The 24,773-nt window shown below is 38.9% G+C and overlaps 1 protein-coding gene across 7 annotated transcripts in view; it reads left to right on the top strand.

Moving 5' to 3' along the window:
* Nucleotides 1–24,773, top strand: part of LRRFIP2 (LRR binding FLII interacting protein 2) — a 106,030-nt gene that overhangs the window by 6,916 nt on the left and 74,341 nt on the right. For 6 of the 7 annotated variants that reach the window (XM_047099953.1, XM_047099946.1, XM_047099949.1 and 3 more), the window contains exon 2: nucleotides 13,569–13,712. In XM_047099953.1, coding sequence (XP_046955909.1) covers nucleotides 13,623–13,712 — 90 coding nt within the window. In that variant the 5' untranslated portion in view covers nucleotides 13,569–13,622. Of the gene's footprint in view, nucleotides 1–2,992; nucleotides 3,096–13,568; nucleotides 13,713–24,773 lie in introns of those variants that run through there. The other variant, XM_047099948.1, reaches the window with a different exon arrangement.

Below are 24,773 nucleotides of genomic sequence, written 5' to 3'. Positions count from 1 at the left end.
CTTAACCAACTGAGCCACCCTGGTGCCCCTTAACTAATTTTGATATAACAAAGCTTTACTGTTTAGGAAACTAATTTTAAAGTTCCTTGTTCCGATCACTTTGTTTTTCTTCTATAGACCCTACTTTCCTAAGTAGAAACATTTTAACAGCCAGGGCACTCTTTTGGGTCTCTGTTGTCTAAGTAAAATACAGTATACTGTATGCAGAGGATTAGGATGTTAAAATATTTACTTCTCTGATTTTTCTTTTAAGTTTATTTATTTTGAGAGAGCACACGAGCATATGCTAACAGGGGAGGAACAGAGAGGGAGAGAGTATCCCAAGAAGGCTCCTTGCTGTCAGCTCAGAGCCCAGCGTGGGGCTCCGACCTATGAACGGTGAGATCATAACCTGGATGGAAATCAAGAGTTAGGCGCAAAACCTACTGAGCCACACGGGCTCCCCTATTTCCCTGTTAAATGGTTTAACTAATTTGTAACAATAAATAATACAATTAGTAAGTATACATGTTGTTGCTATTAAAAAAAGCTTAAAAAAATGATTTTGTTTAAGTGACCCAAGGATTATAGGACTAAAGATAGAAAAACAATTCAGTTTTACATTGGATGTCTTTTCCCCTCTCGTGGATATTGCCACATCTAAGTAGAGAGTCACTGTCCTCCTGTCTTACCCAACTCACCCTTTGCTGTCTATCCGATTTTTTTAAAAAGTACGTTAAAATATACATAATATAGGAGCGCCTGGTTGGCTCAGTTGGTTAAGCATCAGACTTCAGCTCAGGTCATGATCTCATGGCTGGTGAGTTTGAGCCCTGTGTTGGGCTCTGTGCTGACAGCTCAGGCCTGGAGGCTGCTTCGGATTCGGTGTTTCCCTCTTTCTTTGCCCCTCCCCCCGCTCACGCTCTGTCTCTCTCTTTCTCAAAAATAAACATTAAGAAAATTAAAAAATGTGTACATAATATAAAATTTACCATTTTAATTACTTTAAGTGTATAATTCAGTGGTGTTAAGTACGTTCACATTGTTGTGCAGCCTTCACCACCATCCATCTCCAGAACTTTCTTATCATCCCAAACTAAAACTGTGCCCATTAAAAAAATAACTCCTCCTTCCCCATTGCACCTGACATCCACTGTTCAACTTTCTGTCACTATGAATTTGATACTCTAAGTACTTCATGTAAGCAGAATGATGTATCTCTGTTTTGTGTCTGGCTTATTCCACTTGGTGCAGTGTTCTCAAAGTTCATTAGCATGCATGAGAATTTAACTCCTTTTTAAGGCTGAGTAATATTCCATATCCTGTTTATCCCTTTATCTGTTGATGGGTACTTGATTTGCTTTTACCTTTTGGCTGTGGTGCATCGTGCTGCTGTCTATGAAAGCAAGTATGTAAATATCTATTTGAGTTCCTGCTTTCATTTCTTTTGGGTGCATACCCATAAGTGGAATTGCTGGATCGCATAGCACTGCTATGTTTAATTTTTTGAGGAATGGCCACAAATTTCCGTAGCAGACGATCATTTCATAGTCCAAAGAGCAGTGTACAGGGGTTCTGGTTTCCTGCATCTTTGACACACTTGTTATTTTTTTTAAATAATGGCCATTCTAATGGGTGTGAGATGGTATCTCAGTGTGGTTTTGGTTTGCGTTTCCCAAATAACTAGTGATGTGTAGCATCTTTTCTTGTGCTGCTTGGCCATTTATAGATCTTCTTTGGAGAAATACCTATTCAGGTCCTTTGCCTGGATTTGATTTGGGTTGTTTTTGTTGTTATTGTTGTTGTTGAATTTTAGGAGTTCTGTAGGTATTCTGGACATTAATCCCTTAATAGATGTACGATTTGCAAATATTTTCTCCCATTCTGTGGGTCACTTTTTTCTCTTGATAGTGTCTGTTGATGCACAGAGGTTTTATTTTGATAAAGTCCAGTTTATCTACTTTTTTTGTTGTTGTTGTTGCCTTGGCTTTTGGCATCATATCCAAGAAATCATTGCCAAATCCAGTGTCGCTAAGTTTTCACGTATGTTTTTTCCTAAGAGTTTTATAGTGTTAGCTTACCCTGATTTCTTTGATCTACTGTGAGTTATTTTTTGTTTGTGGTATATGCCAGTAACACACCGTTTTGGTTACTGTAGCTTTCTAGTTAAGTTTTGAAATCAGGAAGTGTGATACCTCTACTTTGTTCTTCTTTTTCAAGATTGTTTCGGCTCTTCAGGGTCCCTTAAGATTCCATGTGAATTTTAGTTTTAGGATGGGTTTTTCTATTTCTGCAGAAAATGTCATTGGGATTTGGTAGAGAGTACATCGAATCTGTAGATCACTTTGGGTAGTGTTAACATTTTAACAGTGGTAAGTCTTCCAGTCTTTGAACACAGGGTGGCTCTCCATTTATTTATGTCTCTTTTTTTCTTTCAGCAACGTTTTGTAATTTTTAGTGTACAGGTCTTTTGCTCCTTGGTTAAGTTTTTTCCTTAAGTATTTTATTCTTTTTGATACTATCGTAAATGTAATTGTTTTCTTAATTTCCTTTTTGGATTGTTCATAGCTAGTGTATAGAAATGCAACTGGCTTTTTTGTGTTGATTTTTTTATCCCTGTACCCTTTGCTGGGTTTATTCATCCAGAGTTTTAAAAGCTGTTGCACTTGTTTTCTGTGTTGTGTAACAAGTGTAACAAATTTAGCAGCTTAAAGCAACACACATTTATTATCCTACAGTCTCTATGAGGCAGGGATCTGAGCATGGCCGAGCAGAGTCCTCTGCATAGGGTCTTATGAGATTGCCATTAAAGTGTTGGCTGGGCTGAATTCTCTCCTGGAGACTTACATGATAAAGTCCACTTCCAGGCTCGCCGAGGAAGGTTTGGCAGAATTAATTTCTTTGTGGTTTTTGGACTGAAGCTTCTTGCTCGCTAGCAGTCACTTTAAGGTAACTAAAGGTTATCTGCAGGCTGTCTTCGAGCTCCTGAAGGCTGCTCTCAGCTCCTAGAGGCCACGTGAATTTCTTGGCCCTGTGGTATTTCCTGATGGCACCACGTCGTCAAATCGTCAAGGAGAGTCTAGAGCAAGTCTGCTGGCTGGCTAGCCTTATATAAGGTAACATAATCATGGGAATGACATCTCGTAACCTCTGTCCTATTCTGTTGGTTAGAAGCAAGTCACAAGTCCTGGCCACATTCTTTGGGAGGTGTTTACACAAAGATGGGAACAGAAGGAGGGGGGATAATGGTGGGGAGCCACCTTAGAGTCTGTCTGCCATAGCTGATTACAGAATAGCCCATACTTTATAAGCCATTTTTGTTTAAAAAACATACATATGCAGTTAAAAGAAGCATCTTACAAAGTAACACATACTTTGAAAAACGTGCGTGCAATTGAGGTATCGCTGGTGGTTTTATTGTTCTTTTGTATTTTATTATTTTCCTCCCACTTCTCCTCTCTGCAACATCCCAGTTTTGCAATTTTAAATCAATAGTTGGTGTTTTCACCATAACTAAATAAATATTGTTTACTGTTCAGCCAGGTTTTCTACCATGATTGTTTTCTTTCTTGTTTAACTTTCAGTTTTTTCCAGGAGGGTTTCCAGGGGTTTCCCTTTTTTTTTTTTTTTTTTGGCTTAGTTTTCTGTTCACCTTACTTTTCCCAAGTGCTCCAATAGATTTTTTTTTAATGTTTGTTTGTTTGTTTATTTATTTATTTTGAGAGAGAGAGACAGAGAGCACGGGTACTTGCCTGAGCTGGGGAGGGATAGAGAGAGAAAGAAAGAGGGAGAGAGAGAAAGAAAGAGAGAAAGAGAGAGGGAGAGAAAATCCCAAGCAGGCTCATTGCTGTCAGCTCAGAGCCCAACGTGGGGCTCCATCTCATGAACTATGAGATTCATGACTGAACCAAAATCAAGAGTGGGGTGCTTAGCTGACTGAGCCACCCAAACACCCCTCTGGGAGATTTTTCAAATGCCTCATCCTATCTCTCTAATTTCTTTTGAATAAGATAGTTTTTGAAATACAGAAAAATATAAAACAAAAATACAGTTTGAGGAAGAACAATACAATGAGCATCTGTGTCTCGCTGCCTAGGTCGAGAAATGGCGTTATAATTATCCTAGGAGTTCCTGTATGTATTCTGTAATGCACGCCTTCCGCTCCAGGCAATCACAATACCATTTTACATGTTAATTAATCACTCTTCTTGGGACCATTCCCCGCCCAACTCTGCAGTCCCATTCTCCCCTCCATACATGTATTTCTAATCAATGTGTGGTTTAATTTTGAAAAGTGGATTAGCTCTACCACGTTGTTCTGTCTGTTAGGATAGCCTAACCTTCTTTAATACAGTTCAAGTGTATGTCTCACTCACATCTGTGTCCGTTGTGAGTGGGGAAGCAGTGGAAGGTGCGTGAGTCCCTGCGTGACTGTGGAATAGACTGCTCCTTTGAGTTTCTCTTTTTTTTTATGAAGCGTATCTTCTAGTAGCTTATTGACAAAGGGTATCAAAGAGGTAAGTTTTTGAGACCTTGCATGTCTGGAAAGGCCTTTAATTGTCACGCATGAGAATAGAATGGTTTGACTGGCAAGTAGCCTATGCCAGTCTTCCTTCAGAAGTTTGAAGGCATCAGTCTATTGTCTTCTTGTTTCCAGAATTACTTTTTAGGGTTTAAAGCCATTCTGATTGTTAATCCTTTCTGTGTAACCTTAATTTCCCACCCACGGAAGCTTGTCAAATCATCCTTGTCTTCGGTTTTTGAAATTCACTGTGGTAATTCACTACGAAACACCTCGGTATTGACTCAGGACTTGTGTTGAGCATTCTGTAGACCCTTTGAATCTGGCGTCTCATGTCCGTAACTTCTGGGGAAGTTTCTGTGGGAGGAGGAAGGGTCAGTTTCTCTTAATTTGTATGCAAAGGAGCCACCCAAGTGTTGACGTGAGGTCTTTTTGGAGCAGAAGTCGTGAATGTAAGGTGGAGCTCGTGGCATGTGGCTTTAATTGGAATGGCACGTGGATTGGCTACTCGCAGCTGTGCTGTCAGCTCGGCTCTCTTCTCTGATCCTTCCCTTGTGAACATTGAACTTACGTTGCATGATATCTTGTTGACTTCTCCCTTTTATGGGCCTGATTGGTGTGTTGCCTACCATTTCAGGGCATTACTTTGCCCTTTGTAAGACAGGTTTAAGCTATACAAACCTGACCAACATGGCTCAAGAGAGATGTTGGCCTCTCCCTTTCTACTCCAAGAGCATCTCAAGTCGCTACTATTGTATTTTCCACTCAGTGAGCTACATGGGTAGAAGCGTTCATAGAATAAAGGTCTTCAGGAAAAGCTGAAAATTTCAAAGGATTTTGCTTTGATAATAAAAGTTGTAGGCTTAAAAATTAGTGCTTTTCCCCAGGACTTTAGAGGAATTAATGCTTGCTTCTTTGTTCTAATTTTGACTTGATGCAAGTCAGATTTTTAATTTTCAAAGTTAATCCAGTGGTGCTCATTCTATTTAAAATTAGCAATGTGTTTCCCACTTACTTAGAATTTCATTATGCCTATAAAAGTGATGGTTACTGGGAAATCTGTTAGAAAATTATAGTTTTACCACAGATGACCAACATAAATTTTTATAGTGTTACTTTGCAGTTGCTCTGACAGATTAAATAAATCTTTCCTCTTTATCAGTTTATTAATATAATTTCAAAGTTGGTTAGTCCTTTAAGTTTATATTTTCATACTATGAATTAGCCCATAATTGTAGCTTTTAATTTAAATCATTTTTTTGATAAAGTGTTTTTTCACAATATATAAAGCTTATGAAAAAAGGAAAATTCTGTTTTATACATATTGCCTATGTTCTTCATTATTCGTGTGTATGAGGTTTTACATATTTGCAGTCATACTGTATATATGGTTTTGTTATCTTTTTGTACCTTATGGGCATAATATCAGAATATGTCCTTATCTCTGCTTCCTTTCCGTGAGTTTTCTACTACCACAATTTATTACATCATGTTGATTGGCCTTGACTTAAAGCTATTGCTGTCAATTTGGGTCATTTTCAGTTTTGTGTGTGGTTTTACTAAAAAGAAATTAAAATGATCATATTTATCAATTTTTGATAAGTAATTTTTCCTCTTGCACTATGTTTTAAGTTTTACTTTTTTTATTAGAATATAGTTAGTATAAGTATTGTCAATAGAATTCATCTTAGTGATGAATTAGAATTAGAATATAGTTAGTATAAGTATTGTCAATAGAATTCATCTTAGTGATGAATTAGAATTAGAATTAGAAAGGTCTGAGGCTAATTTAAGTTCTTATCTCCTTTGGGGCTTAATTCTGGCCCCATCTATTGTATTATCAGTAACGCAGGTTACTTAGCACACTTCTATCATGTTGGTTTTGATTTTCATTTCTTTTGACGGAAGAAGTATTTCAGTAATAATTCTATCTGCTCCACAAAGAAAACACACACTTGTATAGTTCAGGAAAAGGATTTCCAGTTCCTTTTATTGTTGCCACATGTCTAGTAAATTAGAAATAGTGAAAAATGCCTTCCTACTAAGTATATAGATGTAGTGTTGGGTTATATTTGTGTTTGAAAATATGCAATTCCCTCACCTTCCTGTGGCTCAATTAAGATTAACCTTAGCCATGGGATATACTTCTGAATTCTATACTTCACTACCTTCTCTTTTGCCTATCGTGATTTTAGATATTTTGTTTTTTAGTGTCGGCGATATCACATATTTCCATAGCATTTTACATTTTATAGAAACTTTTATGTCTATTTGAGCTTTAAAGTGACCCCTGTGATATAGGAATAAATTTAATAAAAGAAGTATGCGAATTACTCATTGAAAGTCACAAAACATAGAATAGAATTAAAGGTCTGAATAAATCCCATGTTAATTGATTGGAATCTTAATATTGTTAAGATGGTAATATTTCCCAAAGTGAACTATAGATTTAATGTAATCCCTATCAAAATCCCAGCTGCTTTTCTTTTTTTTTAAAGTGACATGTTAATCCTAAAATTTATTTGGAAATATAAGGCACCAGAATCTTAAGAAGAACAAAGTTGACTCACTCGTCCCAGTTTTAAAACTTGCTGTAGGGATGCCTGGGTGGCTCAGTCGGTTGAGCATCTGACTTCAGCTCAGGTCATGATCTCATGATTCATGAGTTCAAGCCCCGCATCAGGCTCTGGGCTTACAGCTCAGAGCCCGTTTTGGATCCATTGCCCCTCTTTCTCTCTCCTCCTCCCCTGCTTGTGTTTGCTTTCTCTCTCAAAAATAAACAAACATTAAAAGATAAAAAATGAAACTGTAGCAAAGCTACAGTAATGAAGACAGCATGATACTGACAGAAGGATGTTTATGTTGATATGGATATAGATAGATCAGTGGAATAGAATGGAGGGTCCACGCATAAACCCTTACTTTTGGGGTCAGTTGGTTTTTGACAAGGCTGCCAAGACCATTCAGTTGCAGAAAGAATAGTCTTTTCAACAGATGGTACTAGAACAAGTTGACATCCACAGGCAAAAGAATAGTGTTGGTAGCATGCCTCAGACCATATATAAAAATTAACTCTAAATGGATCATAGACATAAAAGTAAGAGCTGAAATTGTACAACTCTGAGAAGAAAACATAGGAATACGTCATTGAGATATTTGGGTAGGCAGTGCTTTTTTAGGAATGACATCAAATTGAATGAAACAACAAAAGAAAAAATAGGTAAGTTGACTTCCTCAAAATAAAAGCTTTTGTGCTTCAGAGAACACCATTAGGAAAGGATACGTGGGGGGCGCCTGGCTGGCTCAGTTGGTTGAGTGTCAGGTTTTGTGAGATAAAGCCTCGAATCGAGCTCTGTGCTGACGGTGCAGAGCCTGCTTGGGATTCTCTCCCTCTCTCTCTGCCCCTCCCCTGCTTGCTCACATTCTCTGTCAAAATAAATAAATAAACATTAGAAAAAAAATCACATCTTTACTGCATGCTTCCCTATATCTTCCTAGTGTTTGGTTTTATCGGTTTTATCTTTGTTTTTTGCTGCCTAAGGTTCTGCTGTTCTCCCTAATACTTTTTTTTTTTTTTTTCTGTTCTGCTTTATGGCATGCTTTTAAATCTGACCTGTCCTCAGCAATATGTAATTTTCTCTCCCTTCTTTCATCCTCTGAGTGTATGTCTATACATAACATTTCTGGGGTGCTTTTTTTTTTTTTGAGTGTAGTTGACACACTGACATACTTTTTAAAAGGCATAGGAAAAGGAGAGAATTTGATACTAGAAAATGGTTTACTTCTCAGGGCATACTGAGAATACAGTTGTTGGTTAAGAGCACATCTTCCTAATATGGGTTCTGCACAGTTGATGAAAATAGTATTGTAAATCATGTCAAACATACAGCCCATTAGAGCTAATTTATTTAAACATGGTTAGCAAGGAAGGAAGTGCAACCACTGTCATCTTTATGAAAGTAGGAAATGGAAAGATTTGCAGTTGTTTTGGGTGTATGTGAGCAGTATGTATTCAAAATAGGAGACTTTAAATTTTTGTTAATTCTTAGGACTACTGAATGTGGAAGTTGGAGATGTGATTATACAGGTTCTCATGGAAATATAAAATATAAGAAACATAATAAGCATTGTATTTTGTAAAATGTAAGCTTAATTTAACCATTCTAGGTTTTAATATTCTCCTGAGATTTAGTTTGTGTTTAACATCTACCTTTCATGTTCTGCCAGGTCTTCCAATTTTGCCTCATATATGCGTATTTTCTTTCCTTCTTTCCATCTTTCTTTTTTAACGTTTGTTTATTCTTGAGACAGAGAGTGAGTGGGGGAGGGGCAAAGAGAGAGGGCCACAGAATCTGAAGAAGTCTCCAGAGTCAAGCTGTCGGCACAGAGCCAGACGTGGGGTTCAAACTCAGAAACCTTGAGATCATGACCTGAACTGAAGTCAGACGCTCAACTGACTGAGCCACCCAGGCGCCCCCCATATTTTCATTTTATACTTAGCCTCAATTTCTAGATGTACCTTTTATTCTTTCCGTAGATTCTGTTAATGATTTATTCATTTTGTGAATCTCATCTAGATATTTGCAGGATTGACGTCTTTAACTGTTAATTCTTTCCTCTTGCCTACCTGCCTACCTTCCCTCATGCCTCCCTACCTCCTTCCCTACCTCCCTCTGCTGCTGCTTTGCTCCTCCCCTGCCTTTCCCTCTTCATTTCTTTGTCTTCTAGCCAGCAATGGAGCCATTCTCTCCTTTGCCTATAATCTTTCTAATGTATACATAACTATTGGTATTCTTCTGTACCGTGATTACAGTAAAAATCAAGATTTTGGTTGAAATTCCCAGTTCCCATGTCTTTTGTTCCCTTGGTTATCTACCTTTCTCAACCAGTTATTTTTTCTAACACTTTATTGTACACATTTTGAAACATACAGAAAAGTTGAAGAGAGTTCTACTGTGAACACTCATGTACTTACTACCTGGATTCCACTACTGATATTTGATTATACTTTATCTCCTACTATCCTTTATCCATTCCTCTATTTATTGTTACATCTTTTTTTGGGAGGGTGGATGCATTTCAAAATAAGCAGCAGATATCACTCGCTTCAACCCTAAATATTTACCATGTGTCTTATTAACTAGAGTTTAGTGTTTGTTGAGAGGAATTTTTCTTTTGAGGTAAAATTTACATTGAAAGATCTTAAGTGAACCGTCATTAAATGACCTCTATGTTCTAAGTCGTTTGTGTTCTCATAAGGGCACTAACTCCCATCATAAGGCCATACTTCTAAAACTTGTGTATTCATTTGGATTTTCAAAAATAAGACTTTGAATACCACAAAACACCTTAAAATTTTTTTCTTTAAAAATTTTTTTATTACATAAAAGTGCTACATAGTATAATGATTATAATTTAAGGTGTTTCTATTTTTTCTAGATTGTTCCATGCTTCAGCAAATATTCTTAACATTGTTAATGATACCACATAATGCATGCTGGAGGAAATAACTTGAGGGTGTTTTTGTTTAGTTAAGCGTATGAACATGTAAAGAAAGGCAAGGATTGCCCCTTTGTCTACTTCATAAGCTAAATGTGTAAAGAGATAGTTAATTTAAGACGCTTGAAACATTTATGGAGTGCTTTATGAGTTTCTTGAGTGTTCGCATTTGTCTGAACTCACTTGAGCCTCCCATTCACCGTGTTGGATAGGTGGATGGTTGATCTGTCTGTGCCGTGAGTGAAGAAACCAAGGCTCAGGCACGGGAAAGGGCAGGGTAGCCGTTGAACTCAGATCCTCTCCCTTTAAATTTAGTCCAGTAGCAACAGCTGTGCTCACATTCGTCTTTAGTTCAAGTGCCGTTCCAGCTGCTGGGATTTGCTGAATAACTAGCAAATGTTTTACTGCGCAGACTGGCGTTAACTGTAGTGAGGACCCTGACACAAAGACCTATGCCAATATTTTGAGTTCCCCAGGATGAAGTACTCAGATATAAAGGAACTGCAACTATTGGGATCCAGACAGAACTCTCTAAGTGGGCTATATTTAGAATGTGACGTACTGACACTACATCCCCGTTCTGTTCGCACAAAAGTGAACAGTATCATGATTTAAGTGTCACTTAATGTGGCATAATGCCTATTTTTCAGAAATCGATTGCATGTGAAGCTCATCGGAGAAGAGAAAGCCTTGTTGATCTGTTTTGGAAGGTTTAGGTTTCACAACATCCTTGAAGGTACTTCCCTACTTTCCCTTAGGTAGCAGATCCTTAATGACAAAAGCAGCTGGAGAAAATCAGCTTCACTTTGGGTAACGGACTTGACAGAAATGTGGGCAGTTTTGGTTTTGGCGGTGGATGTAAAGGTTTAGCTCTTGGTTTGGTTGATACCATTAAGGAAAAGCTGGAAGAGATGAATATGGCTCCTGAAGAATGTGGACTTGAGGAAACCTTGCGATAGAAATTTACTGAAAGTCCTTCAGGATCAGAAACTGGAAATAGTCTATTTGAGATCACCTTTTGAGTCTGTATCCTTATTTTTGTCATTTTGAAGATAGATTGCATAGGAGCTGAAAAGCTTTACCCTTTCTAGTATTAGTGAGGATGTCTGCCTACAGAGTACAAATCGTGTAATTCTTTCAAAAACGTTAGATTGCTTTTTGACATAGGTAATGGTTGATCTGCCTCATGTGCACCTGAAAATGGTGATAGGACCTGACCAATGAGTCATTGAAACTAGATACTCCCTACAGATAAGACAAGAAGGACAAGGAAGACCAGAAGTTGTTCCCATTTCCCGCTTATCCTGTGTTTCTTTTTTCTTGTCATCTTTCTCGCCGGGCTGGCTAGCCCGGAGCCTGTTGGGACAGTTTCGTTTGGAGCATTTTTAAGAAAAGATAATTCTTTTTTTTTTAATTTTTTTTTCAACGTTTATTTATTTTTGGGACAGAGAGAGACAGAGCATGAACGGGGGAGGGGCAGAGAGAGAGGGAGACACAGAATCGGAAACAGGCTCCAGGCTCCCAGCCATCAGCCCAGAGCCTGACGCGGGGCTCGAACTCACGGACCGCGAGATCGTGACCTGGCTGAAGTCGGACGCTTAACCGACTGCGCCACCCAGGCGCCCCAAGAAAAGATAATTCTTTATGTAAATCTGTGTGCTAGGAATATCCTGACAGGTCTGAGGTCTAGGGCAGTGTTTGTTGAGAAAGAAGGAAATGGGTTATGGAAAAAGAGGAAAAAGAAATACATTCAAAAGAGTGTCTCCAGCAGTGGCTTCAGATAGTGTGTGTCAGCTGTGTGGTGTATGGGGCCTAACTTGGGTGTGATCCACTTTGGGGCCACTTTCTTCTTTGAGCCTTGGACCTGAGTGTTCTTATTACTTTTTTTAAGTGCATCTCTCCCTGATGTTGTTGGAATGCTAGAGAATCAAAAAGAAGAAGAAAAAGTGCAGCCATAATTCTTTTCCTTCTAATGAAACCGCTGTTAAACTTTTGATAAAATCTTAATTTCTTCTGTAATTATTTTTATGTTCCTGGAATTAGAAAATGCCTGCTGTTGTCTCCTGTTTCTGTGAATTGTCTTTGAATGTGCCCTTGGAAAGCTAGCTGAAGGACAGATACTGGGTGATATCACTGTGCATCGGTTAAATTGTCACTCCTGTCTTTGAAAAGCGTTACCTGCTGCTTTTTTTTCTCAGTAGGTGACTAGTATTTGTGCATTGTTACTATTAAGGTGTATGGTCTTTAAAATGATGCTGAGCATGGGGATGATGGGAGACTTCTGAAAAACCAGCACCGAGCTTTTCAGAAATTGTCTCGATTTGTGGCTGGGACTTATCAGCTGCTGGTTTCAGGCCTACATTCTTTCTCTTTGTTTCCATTGCTTATCGTGCCCAGATAGATTTTCTGTGGCAGGGTAATGAATTATCATCCGTCTTCATTTTGATTGACAAACATAGCATGCTAGCTATGTGGGAATAAGAAATGGTGTCAGATAAGAGGGGAATGGCCTGAATTTTCATTGGAGAAGACTTTTTTTAGAAGAGTGAATTGATGAAGTTCTATTTTAGTTTGCCTGAACCAAGTAAATTCCAACACATTAAAGTCACTTGGAGTTTTATATAGTTTATTCTACTGGGACAGACTTACATGAGAATTCCTTTGTGACTCACGGTGTAATGAAATTTTGTCAGTTTATTTTGTTAAAGCTAGGAAAAAAATTTTTTTAAGTTAATGAGTATTTTACTAAATGAGCCGTACTTCTCAGGAATGTGTATAGGAGAGAGGGAGGTCATGCAAATGGGGATGCTTTTTCTCATGAGAATCTTTAATTTCAAATACCATGTGTTTGGAAGGTTAGATGATCTTTATTATCCTTATTATTTAATCCTGGCAGATGAATTTTTCTTCTCTCTTTTGTAAAAATAGGTCTCTTTCATAATAACCACAATAATAATAGATCCACAGATACATTCTTAATCATTGGCCTGAGTCATTTTAATTTGTCACTGTATCTTTGGCACTTTCCACAGTACCTGGCAGTGACAGGCACTCAGATATTTGTTGTGTGGACAGTGTTAGTTATTGTTAATTGCAGAATAATAAGCCTTCATTTGTTCTTTTACGTGGTAATAGTTTAATTGGAATTGTTTCTTAAATTACATTAAACAGCCAACTTACCTTTGTAAGTTTAAAGTTCTATACTAAAATTTCTTGATATGTTCTTTCAGAGCTTTAGACTGAATGACTTTTCTGAAAATTTTTTTTTTTGCTCTGGAATGGGTGTACTGTATACTGATAAGAATTACTACTGACCGCAGTTTTCTGAGGCTAATATTACCACACACTCTAGTAGGTTGCCGTGAATAGTATGGTAAAAAAGTATAAATTTAAGTATTCTAAAATTTATTGGCATAATTTGATAGTGGGAAAAAGTATTTGGTGACTAATTTACATGTAAATTAAATACAGAAATATAACTTCACATTTCTAAAAGTAAATGTATAAAGGAGCTTTAAAGTGATACAAAGAGAAACATCCTAAGTTATTCTGTGTCTGTTTATTTCAGGGCTGAAAACAGTGAAATCACGTTTCACAGTTAAGGAACTGTTAAGAAGACAACATGGGGACGCCTGGTTCTGGAAGGAAAAGGACGCCTGTAAAAGACCGATTTTCTGCAGAAGATGAAGCTTTGAGTAACATTGCCAGAGAGGTGTGTCTGGAAAACCCCCTCCCAACACTGAGTCTCTGTAAAAGCCGGGGGGTGGGGGGTAGATCTCGGTAGACTTTCTCGTTAACTGAGCTAATTTCAGAATGCTTACTGTGAGATGTTGTATGTGGCCTCGAAATGATGTGTTGGAGAGAAATACAGTTACCATCTCTTTATTTGGCTGTTCCTCTTACCTGAAATTAGTTTTTCCTTTTATTTGTTGCGGATTACTTTGAGGTACCTGTTGGAATGTTTTGAAATTTGTAATTAACCTTCAGTATTGAAACTTAACGATAATTAGAATGTGGCAAATCTGACAGCTGTATCATAGAAACGCTCATGGGCTGTACCGTTAACATATTCCAGGAGGCACTGTATAAATGTTGACGGAAGCAATCCTTATTTGGTGTCTGCTCAGATTCAGTTGCTTTAGCCGGGTTTTGAAATACTGCGTTGGAATTTTTATGTTTAACTTTTAGCTAGTACCAGAGCTTCTGCAGCATTTTTGTTTTGGTTTGTTGACAATTTAGGAGAAAGAAACAAATGGAAAGGGCTGTCACCTTTGAATCACTGGCAGCATTTCCTGTTGCATATTGGAAATTTAAGATAACTCCCAGCTGTGATTTCTTAGTGAGGTGCCAACTTTGTTTCAGACTCTGACTCTGTCTGCAGCTGCAGACCTGACGGTAAACTAATCTGGCACGAGAATTGGGTACAGCATTATTAAATTATATTCTTTTCGTGAGGATTAGGCCCTCACCACTTCCTCTTTGTTATTCTTAGTAAATAGCTCATTTAGGGCTAGTGCTGTTTCCTTTTGACATATTATACGGTCTCTTTTTGATCCAGCTCTTTGTTAACTTTTTCCTCTGGTCAGCTACTCAGTTAGCTTTTGAATGAGAAGTCAAATTCTGTAGAACGATGTTTGAGGCAAAGACAAAAGTGATCTAAAAACGGTTGACAAAATTGTGATATTTAAAAACACTCAAGTGAGGGGCGCCTGGGTAGCTCAGTCGTTAAGCATCTGACTTCAGTTCAGGTCATGATCTCACAGTTCGTGAGTTCAAGCCCCACATCAGGTGAGCCTGAGCCCCAAACTGGGTGAGCCCTGCTTCTCTCTCTCTCTGTCTCTCTCTCTGTCTCTCTCCCTCTCTCCTCTTTTCTGCCCCTCATTCACTTGCGCCCCCTCTCTTTCTCTCTCAAAAAAATCAAGTGAGCTATTTTCAGATAAAAGGGTAAAAGATACTTGAAAATGGAATGAAAAGGAGTTATAGCGATGTTAAGTATTTGCAAAAATGAGGCATTTTGGGAGCCACATAGTTTTAGTTGAAAACTGAAACTACTCAAAATGTTTACCTCCCAAATTGGAGAGATTTATCCAGATTTCTATAAGGAAAGCAAATGTGAGCACCTTCTAGGCTTGTCTGTATTTTACTAAATGTTTCAACTCTTTTTTTTTGGATGTGACACTTCATTTGCAAAGTGGGTGCCTTTAAACATTTAACACTTGCGTACTTACTATGTGACAAATACTATTGTAAGCATTCAAACTGCATTAATTCATTTAATCTTCACAAAATTCTGAGATTGGTTTTATTATTATCTCCATCTTAACAGATAAAGAAACCATCTCACAGAAGAGTTAAATATTTTTCCTCAGGTCACATAGGCAGGAAATAGCAGAGCTTGGGTTCAAACACATGAAGTCTGGTTCCAAGGTCTGAGCATTCAAACACTTGCTATGCTATACTGTTACTCAATATTCTCCAACTCCCCCAGTTTGTTTTCTGTAACTTTTCATGATTTTGAAAGTACTTGCACATCTTGATTCTCATAATAACTTTGTGTGTTAGGTAGGATAGGTATTGTTATTAGCCTTATTTACAGACAAGGAAACGGACGAAGCTGAGATGAATGTCTAAAAGGTATGAGACCTGGGGCTCAAATTCAGCTCTGTAAAGCCATTGTTCATTCTACTGTACCGTACTCTTCCAGAATAGGCAGGCTTTGGAGAGTTGTAAGTGTGGCTTTTAATTCTGGCCCTGCTAGTTGCTGGTTGAGTAATTTTGTTAAGTAGCTACTGTGGATTTCAGTTCCCTCATCTGTAAAATGGGAACAGTATTGTCTTCCTGTATTATAAGGCTGTTGTGGCGATTAAAGGAAATAAAGCATGTAAACCTTTAGCATAGTGTTAGGCTTGCAGTGGCTATTTTGTTGCTTATTAATGTCATAATTGAAAGTGAGAATACAGGTAAAAGAGTCTTTTTTTTGTAAAAAAAAAATGTAGTAAGATAGGTGTTCTAAAACATTTTTGATTGCCAGACTCAGGGAGATTTTTCAGCGTTCAGATTCCCAGGCCTTACCTGTGCTTGCGAATCTGAATCTGTGGGGGTTGAGCTCAGAAACCTGTGTTTAAGTGTGTGTGCACCTATGGGTATGCACAAACACCTACACACACACTTCCTCCCAGAGGATTTTGATGGCCAGTCAGGTTTGGGGACCATGAACCAAAATACACTTGGATGGTCAGTTTTTTATACTTCCAGGTTGTTTTCCTCCCTGTATATTATTATTTTGCTATGCAATAACAAATTTAATCCGATTATTAAATGATAAGTTATAGTATAATAATAAAAGTTATTACTATAAAAGGGTTTAAAAGGCCAGTATTTCTAGTTATGTTTCTGTTTTCAGAGCTCTCAATATGAATATACCATCTCCAATAATCTGGTCAAAAAGCTGATCTTAGCCTTCAACGTGAAAGGGACAGTTTTTACTAAATTGACGACTTTTATTTGCATGGGTGCCCAATGTGTGATGTAGTGGTTTGAAAACTTTAGAAGTTCGGCAGTTTTAACAATTCTTTCATATATTCCTTGTGGTTATTTTTCTTTCCTTTACAGTTTTCATAGCCAATTCTTAATTGTCCATTCATATATTGCTTGGTTGACACTCGCAGATAGTCCTTAATCCTTATTTTCTCCTTTCACACACACACACACACACACACACACAACATGCCTGAAGTTAGGAAGAAACAAAAATGAAAGAGCAAAATGTCCTCTTTTTTAAAGAGGACAATAGCTTAATCCTTTTTTTTATAGTTAAATTTTAAGTGTTTAATTTTTCTTTTCTCACTTCAAATTGCTTTTTGCAGTAGACAGGGAATGCCATAAATACAGAAAAATAATCTCTTTTTCCTCCTGCTTACTATTTGCTCAGGTTTCTTTGCTCCTCAGTTGATCCCAAGTCAGGGAACTGGGGAGAATGAGGAGGAAAAGAAACAAAAGGCATAAATATATTCTGCAGACTGGATAGTTTGCCTGCTAAATATGGAACTGAGTACATTGTGGTAAAACACACACAAAACCTACCATCTTAACCATTTTTAAAATGTAGGATTCTGTGGCTTTAAGTACATTCACATTGTTGTGTAACCATTATCACCACCCATCTACAGGGGTCGAAGTCTTTGTTTTGTAAGACCTGTGTACATTCTAAGAAGGACATTTAGAAGTTTGAAGATTGCTCTGGGAAGGCAGGAATGTGGATGGATTTAGAAGTCCCACCATGTAGTAGGCATGTGACTGCTGCTCTGCCGCTGGGGGCGGGGCGGGGGGGGGGGTTGGTCTGTCACAGCTCTCAGAAGAGCTCAGAGGAGCTGAGTCAGAAGGGGTCACCAGCAAGTCCTCTAGGGCGTCAGAAGACCAATGCGGATTCTTTCCTTTCTTGCTTGTTTGGCTTTGATTGTTCCAGAGGTTTGGGGGAAATGCAGTTGAAGCATGGACTTTAAGTGAAAATTACCTAACAGCACAGAGTGTATCAAATTGGGAAGCCTGAGGCCGCTGGCTCTCCAAAGGAAAAAGATGAGGGTTGGGCAAAAGCTACTTATGCTGCCTTACTTGCAGTAAGTTTGGTGAATGTTATGGTGAGTGTTCCCAGAAGAAGTTAAGCCTTTGAAGGGATAGCAAACAGTCTTTTTTTTTTTTTTTTTAATTTTTTTTTTTCCAACGTTTATTTATTTTTGGGACAGAGAGAGACAGAGCATGAACGGGGGAGGGGCAGAGAGAGAGGGAGACACAGAATCGGAAACAGGCTCCAGGCTCTGAGCCATCAGCCCAGAGCCTGACGCGGGGCTCGAACTCCCGGACCGCGAGATCGTGACCTGGCTGAAGTCGGACGCTTAACCGACTGTGCCACCCAGGCGCCCCGCAAACAGTCTTTTTAAGGTATCAAGAAGCCTGGAATATTACTAATCTCCTTGTTTTGGAGCTGAAAATACGAAGAAAACATGTTTCATGCACATCTCTCCAAATGGAAGTTATCAGAACATTGCTTAATTTCGGATCTTATGATCTGAGAGTCCTTCCAGCTCTAAAATTCTGTGATTTCCCTTGAGATCCAGGACCCAAAAAGATTCATGCTCTTAATGGACAGTTCTCTTAAATCTAAAAGATCAGTGACGAGCATAGAAATTGATTTTATAGGAGCTGGAGTTGGGGTCTAGCAAATGGAGTGTTCAGAGACTTGTTGAGCAGATGTACATGTGGACGTGTTTGGAGCATATACCTACTTGTGATAACGAAGGAAGGTTTTATTTCTTTTCAACATTTGTGGCTGCTAGAGCTTTCAGATTTCATTTTTTAAAAATAGCTTTATTAAGATATAATTCACCCATTTGAAATGTTTTTGGTATGGTTTTGAAATGGTTTTTGGTATTTTACAACATTATTTTTTAAAAGTTGTGATTATAATATATATAACAAAATTTGCCATTTTAACCATTTTAAGACTACAATTCAGTGGCATTCATTGCATTTACAATGTTGTGTAGCCATCACCACTGTCTGTTTCCAAAACCTTTTCATCACCCCAGATGTTAATTCTGTAGCCATTAAGAAAGAACTCCTCATTCCCCTTCTTCCAGCCCCTGGTAACCTTTAATCTATTTTAGGTCTCTAGGAGTTTGCTTAATTCTGGATATTTCATATAAGTAGAATTATATAGTATTTATCCTTTTGTATTTGCCTTTTTTTCACTTAGCGTAAGGATTTCAAGATTCATCCATGTTGTAACATGTGTCAGAACTTCATTCCTTCCCCCTCCTTTAAATTACTTCACTGCTTTGTTATGGCTGAATAATTTTCCACTGTTTGATATATTACATTTTGTTTATCCATTTATCTGTTGATGGTCAGTGGTTGGATTGTATTTTGCTGCCTACAGAAGTAATAGTCATCCAGGCATCTAGTGTGAGAATCAGAAGCTTGTGGGTTTTGATTATGGATTAGCAGCCTGAATGGAAGGATATAAAGGGAAGAATTGTGCTTATAGTTTAAAAGATACTGTCCAGTGTTATTGTTTTGTATTAAAAAAATTTTTTTAATGCTTTTGCTTGCTTTTTTTTTTTTTGAGAGAGAGAGAGAGGGAGACACAGAATCTGAATCAGGTTCTAGGCTCTGAGCTGTCAGCACAGAGACCGATGTGGGGCTCGAACTCACGGACTATGAGATCATGACCTGAGTGGAAGTCCAATGCTTAACCAACAGAGCCACCCAGGTGCCCCTGTTTTCTATTTTTAAAGTTTGTTTGTTCGTTTGTTTATTTATTTATTTATTTATTTATTTATTTATTTATGGGGGGGGTGGAATATGAGTGGGGGAGGGGCAGAGAGAGAGAATCCCAGGCAGGCTCCATGCTGTCAGCACACAGAGCCTGATGCAGGCAGGGCTCACACACCATGAGATCATGACCTGAGCCGAAGTCAGATGCTGAACCAGCTGAGCCTCCCAGGCACCCTTCCTCATCTGGTGTTATTGTTTTGTGGAATGCTAACTATAATAGGTTGGTAGAGCTAATGGTCCTGTGGTTACCTCACTATTTTACTTGAGTAACATACTCATTTTTAGGATAAATTAAGGATGAAAAACTTTTGACAAGGATAGCAGCTTTTGAAGATGCAGATATTGTGAATTACCATAATCACAATATTTATGGGTGTTAATACCATCTTTCATTTAAGAATAGAGTTGAAAAAAACTGCACAGATGTTGAATGTCATCCATTCAGTATGCACATCTGTTCTCTGCAAGCACATGTGTCAGGTATGAGGGATGTGGGGTAGACACGTCTAACAAGGTCATTGCCCTCGTGGTGCTTAGATTCTACAGGGGAAACTACATAACGGACTAGCTCAACTTTCAGTTCCTTTTTTTTCTTCAAAATTAGTATCTACATTTTACACGGTAATTTCTTTTTTTGTCTTGCAAGTTGTGATTGTCAGTGCTGATCAGCGGCATTCTTAGAATCAAGGAAATACGGTAATCTGTTTGCAACTGTGTTAAGTGCTTTGAATAAAAAGTAAATGCTTTTATTAAATAGTGTGTGGCAGTGGGGCTTGACATGTTTGGGGGCTTTGGGAAGGCTTCCCTGAGGAAGTGCCCTTTCAACTGAGTTCTGAAGAATGAGCGGAATTACTGAGGGGAAAGAGAGTTGCCAGATGTAGGTAAGAGCTTTCCAGTCAGAGGGAAGAATGTGTGACAAGCTTTTGAGACTAAGAGAGTATGGAGAATTGGAAGAATAATAACAACAGCTAATATTTACTGATTCCTGAGCTTGTATTATGTACCAGTCACTGTCCTAAGTTCTTTAAAGGGATTTAGTCCTCATGACGACGCCGTGAGGTGGTCTGCTGTTCTCATTGTATCCATGGTGAATGCAAGGTGTGGAGAAGTGAGTAACTTGCTCAAGGTCGCGTAGCTAGAAAGGGTAGGACTGAAATTTGCATGGGGGCTCCTACACCCTGAAAGTATTATGCCTTCCGTGAGATCACTAACGCCAACATGCACGGCAAGGAGGAGCGGAGTCGGAGAGGTAGGCAGGAGCCAGATCATGTAAGCCAGTGGTTCTCAACCAAGGGTGATTTCGTCTCCCGGAGGACATTTGGCAACGTGTGGAGGTATTTTGGAGATAACAGGAGGAGGGGCGTGCTACCAGAGCTTGTGGCTAGAGACCAGAGTTGCCCCTAAACATCTTGCTGTGCACAGGATACCCTTCACAACAAAGAATTATCTGGCCCAAACGTCAGTAGGGCCAAGGCTGAGAACCCTGAGGCAGGTTCTTTTAGACTGTATTTAGGATTTGGGTCTGTGTCCTAAGAACAGTGGAAAACCATTGAAAGGTTTTGTGTAGGGGCATGACGTGATCAGATCTGTGCCTTGAAAGGATGACTTTAGTGCAGGTTGGAGATTATATCAAAAAGGACATTAGTGGATGTGGGGAGATGAGTCGTGAGACTTTCAGAGGCAGTGGGGGCCTGGCCCAGAGGTATGACGCTGGGCATGTTGAGAGGTGGTTGGGACGGAGAAGTAAGTAGTCGATGCTTGGTGAGTGGCTGTGTTTGGGTAGCAGAGAGGGAAAGGTTTGGATTGTGCATCATCTGGGTGGTGGTAGGGAACATTCAAGTGGGGAGGAGGCTTGGAGAGGGAGGATCACGGATTTGTGTGTATTATATTTAAGGTGTCCGGGAGGCATCTAAGTGGAGATGATGAAGAGGCAGTTTGTGGATATGGATCAAGAGTTCCAAGGAGAGGTCTGGGCTGTAGATAAAAATTGAGACTTATGAGCATGTAGAACGTAATTGAAATTGTGAGTATTGGTGAGATTGTCTAGGGAGGAAGTATAGAGTTGAAAGTAATCATTCCTCAGGTTGAGTCCTAAAGCACTCCAAGGATTTCCAGGTCAAGTCTCAAGTCTTAATTCTGACACTTTTTTGATCATCCTTTTGTGTTTGGTTCACATTGTTCTGTGCAAATCCGATTTGTCTGAAAAGCTGACTTCATAGGAAGCAGAGTCATTCTTGTTTAAAATATTTTTGGGGCACCTGGGTGGCTCAGTTGGTTAAGCACCCAATTTTGGCTCGGGTCATGATCTCGCGGCCTGTGGGTTCAAGCCCCGTGTTGGGCTCTGTGCTGACAGCTCAGAGCCTGGAGCCTGCTTCAGATTCTGTGTCTCCCTCTCTCTCTGCTCCCCCGCTCACACTCTGTGTCTCTCTCAAAAATGAATGAACGTTAGAAAAAAAATTTTTAAGTACTTTCGAGTGTTCTCAACAGTGGTCTTCAAAAATTTATAAAAGGTTATGAAATGTGAGTTAATTTTTCAGAGTTTTGGAGAGTGACTATATTTTTATTTTTACTCAGTTAAAAAAAATTCTCCCCCTGTACTTACTGTTTTTATTAGACAAATCCTTTGAAAGAGCAAATCTAAGTTGTTTTTAGTCATTTAGAATTCCTTCCAGTGGCATTAATACATGAATGCAACCAGCGTCCATTGAGTTCTGAACGCTCATTTTTTTTCCCATTTACCCCTGGAACTGAGTCAGAGTTCTGGCTCTGTAATGGCCAGCGTCACTCTGAGTATCTTCCTGTTCTTGATTTGTTCTTCTAACCAAAATTAACAAGATTTAGTTTTGTGTCAGTGTGATTGAAATATATTTGGTATAGCATTCATTGTCATAATCTTTACCATTCCTGTGACTTACAGGAATTTGGAGAAAAAAGTTCAAACAGCACAGTATCAGTAACCTAAATATGAAGACGTTACTGGCAACACCCTTTCTTTTTCTCCCAAAGTATTTCTACTGTGATTCGTAATTTCCCTTTGGTTAGACGTGTCACTGCAGATCCAAAGTTTCAGTTCTCCTGAGTGATCTCTCTGTTAGGTTATATTCAGACCTCAGTAGTAAAGTCTGTAATCTTAAATTTCCTCTCTCGTTACAAAAGAATATTTTGCCATCAAAAGGTCTCAATAAAAGGAGCATATAGTCGTTCGACATTAGAAGAAAATGGCTTAAAAATCCCTAGATTTTATCGAATACGTGTAGCTGTTTGTGCTCAGAAAAACTTATACAGTTGGTCTTCAACTACCAAAACCTTTATAGAAAGTAGTTAACCATAATTACGTTGTAAGATTTAATTAAGAAAAAATGGTACCTGAGATTTTCTACTAAAGGGAAGTTGCGAAGAAATCGAGTAATGATTTTTATTTGTTGGTCTGGAAACCATAGCAACACAATAAATATTATGTCTCAATTTGTCTTTCACGGTTCTTTTGGCATGAGTGTCATGGAAAAATAAACAAAATTAAACACAGTAAACTCTGAGTCTTAGCTACCTGAATTAGTCATTTTCCTTGAATGTTTCACTTTCTAGAATTTTGTATTTCAGGTTCTTGAAATTAAAGCGTAGTCTGTAAAGATCCAGATCGTATTTTGTCTTTTCTTCTTATGCCAGTTACATGGGTTTTATCTAATGGATATACACGCAGGCTGGCAACTCCACACTTGGCTTCATTAAATGCATTTCTGTCAAATTACAAAGTTTTAATTTGCCTCCCTTGAAAAGTGTTACATGAGCACAGTAGGACAAAAGTTTTAAAACTAGAGGTTTCTCTTTTTTTTTTAAGACATTGAAGTGTGTGTTTTCATGCACTACTCTTTGAAAATATTAAATGCAGGAAGGTTTTGATAATAGTATAATGTTTGGTGATAATTGTTTCAGATTAAAAAAAGATGAGAAAGAAGGGAGAAAGAAGACATTATAAACCAAGTCTAGGGTCCTTTGTTTCACTCCCTAGGCCTATCTTCCCCTACCCCTCTCACCCAACAGGGAACTACTGTAATAAAATCATAAGATACCCTTCCTGTCTATGTTCTAAAAGTTCTAATACATAGCTCCGTGAACAGTATTGTTTTATGGGTTTTTCTGTATTGTTTTCTAAGTGCTCTACAGGCGTGCGGGTGTGAAACAACTAGAACCATATGGGAAGCCGCCAGGGTGATAACTCAGTATGGCTGGGGAGAGGTTGGGGAATGGGAGAAGATGCTAGAGAGACCGTAGGGACCAATCGTGAAGGGATTTGTGCGCCGCGGAGTTTAAATTTGGTTTTGCAAGCTGTGGAGGAGCCACTGAAGGGTGAAACCCTTTTCAGATTTGATTTGTAGCATAACGGGTTTAGCTACCGTGTGGAGAATGACTGGTAGGAGGCAGAAATCTAGCCGGGGAGCTGCTGTAGTCATCTTCGCCGGAGATGCCAAGAGCCTGAGTTAAGGCAGTGATAGTGGGAATGGGGAGGACAGTTTGGATGGAAGGAATAGTAAAGAGAGAGAGTCTTGATGGGAGCTACCTAGTTGAGGTTGAATGACCTAATGTATGTGTGGGGGGGGGGCATAAAAAAAGAAAGAGGGGCATTGTGTTGATTCTTCACCTCAGGTTTTGGGTGACTGGAACAGAAAGAGGAAGAGCAAGCTGAAAGGAAGGGCTACAGATTCAGTTTGTAATATGTTGAGTCTCAGGTTCCAGTGGGACAGCCCAAGTAGCTAATCGCCAGTTGGATCAGGACAGTGGGAGAAAAGTCTGAGGTGGACAGAAGATTTACGGGTCATCAGTGTCACCTGGGGTGGGGTGGGGGGCTGTGGAGCCTAGAGTAAAAAGAGGGAGTTAAGCCTGGAAGCTTTGGTTGCATTAAAATTTAAGGAGCTCGTAGAGAAAAATGAGCTCATGATAAGTTCTGAGGAGGAGAGATCAGAGAGTCATGAGGAAAACTGGGAGGTTAGTATTGCAGAAAGCCACGAGCTGAGAGTTTTAAGAAGGAATTGAGTGGTGAGGGATGTTGGAAGTGCAGAACTGACAAGCGAGGGAAGCGTAGAAAAATCCTATTGGGCTTGGTAGTTAGAGGTCATTAGTGACTGACTTGCAGGAAAATGATTGGGGCAGAAGCCAGAACGCAGTCATGTGGAGAGAGTGAGAAACGAGGAGGAGGTGTGAGAAAAGTCGGCTGTAAAGACAAGATAAGGCAGAATCGAACCAGGATGGGATTGTTTGTTCATTATTTGTTTTTGAAAGATGGGAGGGAGTTTGAACCTACCTAATGAGAAGAACAAGCCAATAAGAGTGAAGACAGAGAAGAGAGATCACATGGTTGAGGCAAGATCCCTGGGGAAGATGGGGTTCACATCATAGCATGGAGAGGGTGTGTGTGTGTGTGTGTGTGTGTGTGTGTGTGTGT

Source organism: Lynx rufus, unplaced genomic scaffold, assembly GCF_022079265.1.
Source record: "Lynx rufus isolate CCGP_SWC_20201006 ecotype Redwood Valley unplaced genomic scaffold, mLynRuf1.p SCAF_5, whole genome shotgun sequence".
NCBI lineage: Eukaryota > Metazoa > Chordata > Mammalia > Carnivora > Felidae > Lynx > Lynx rufus.
Note: the sequence above shows the minus strand (reverse complement) of the source record. Positions and strands in the feature narration are given on the sequence as shown.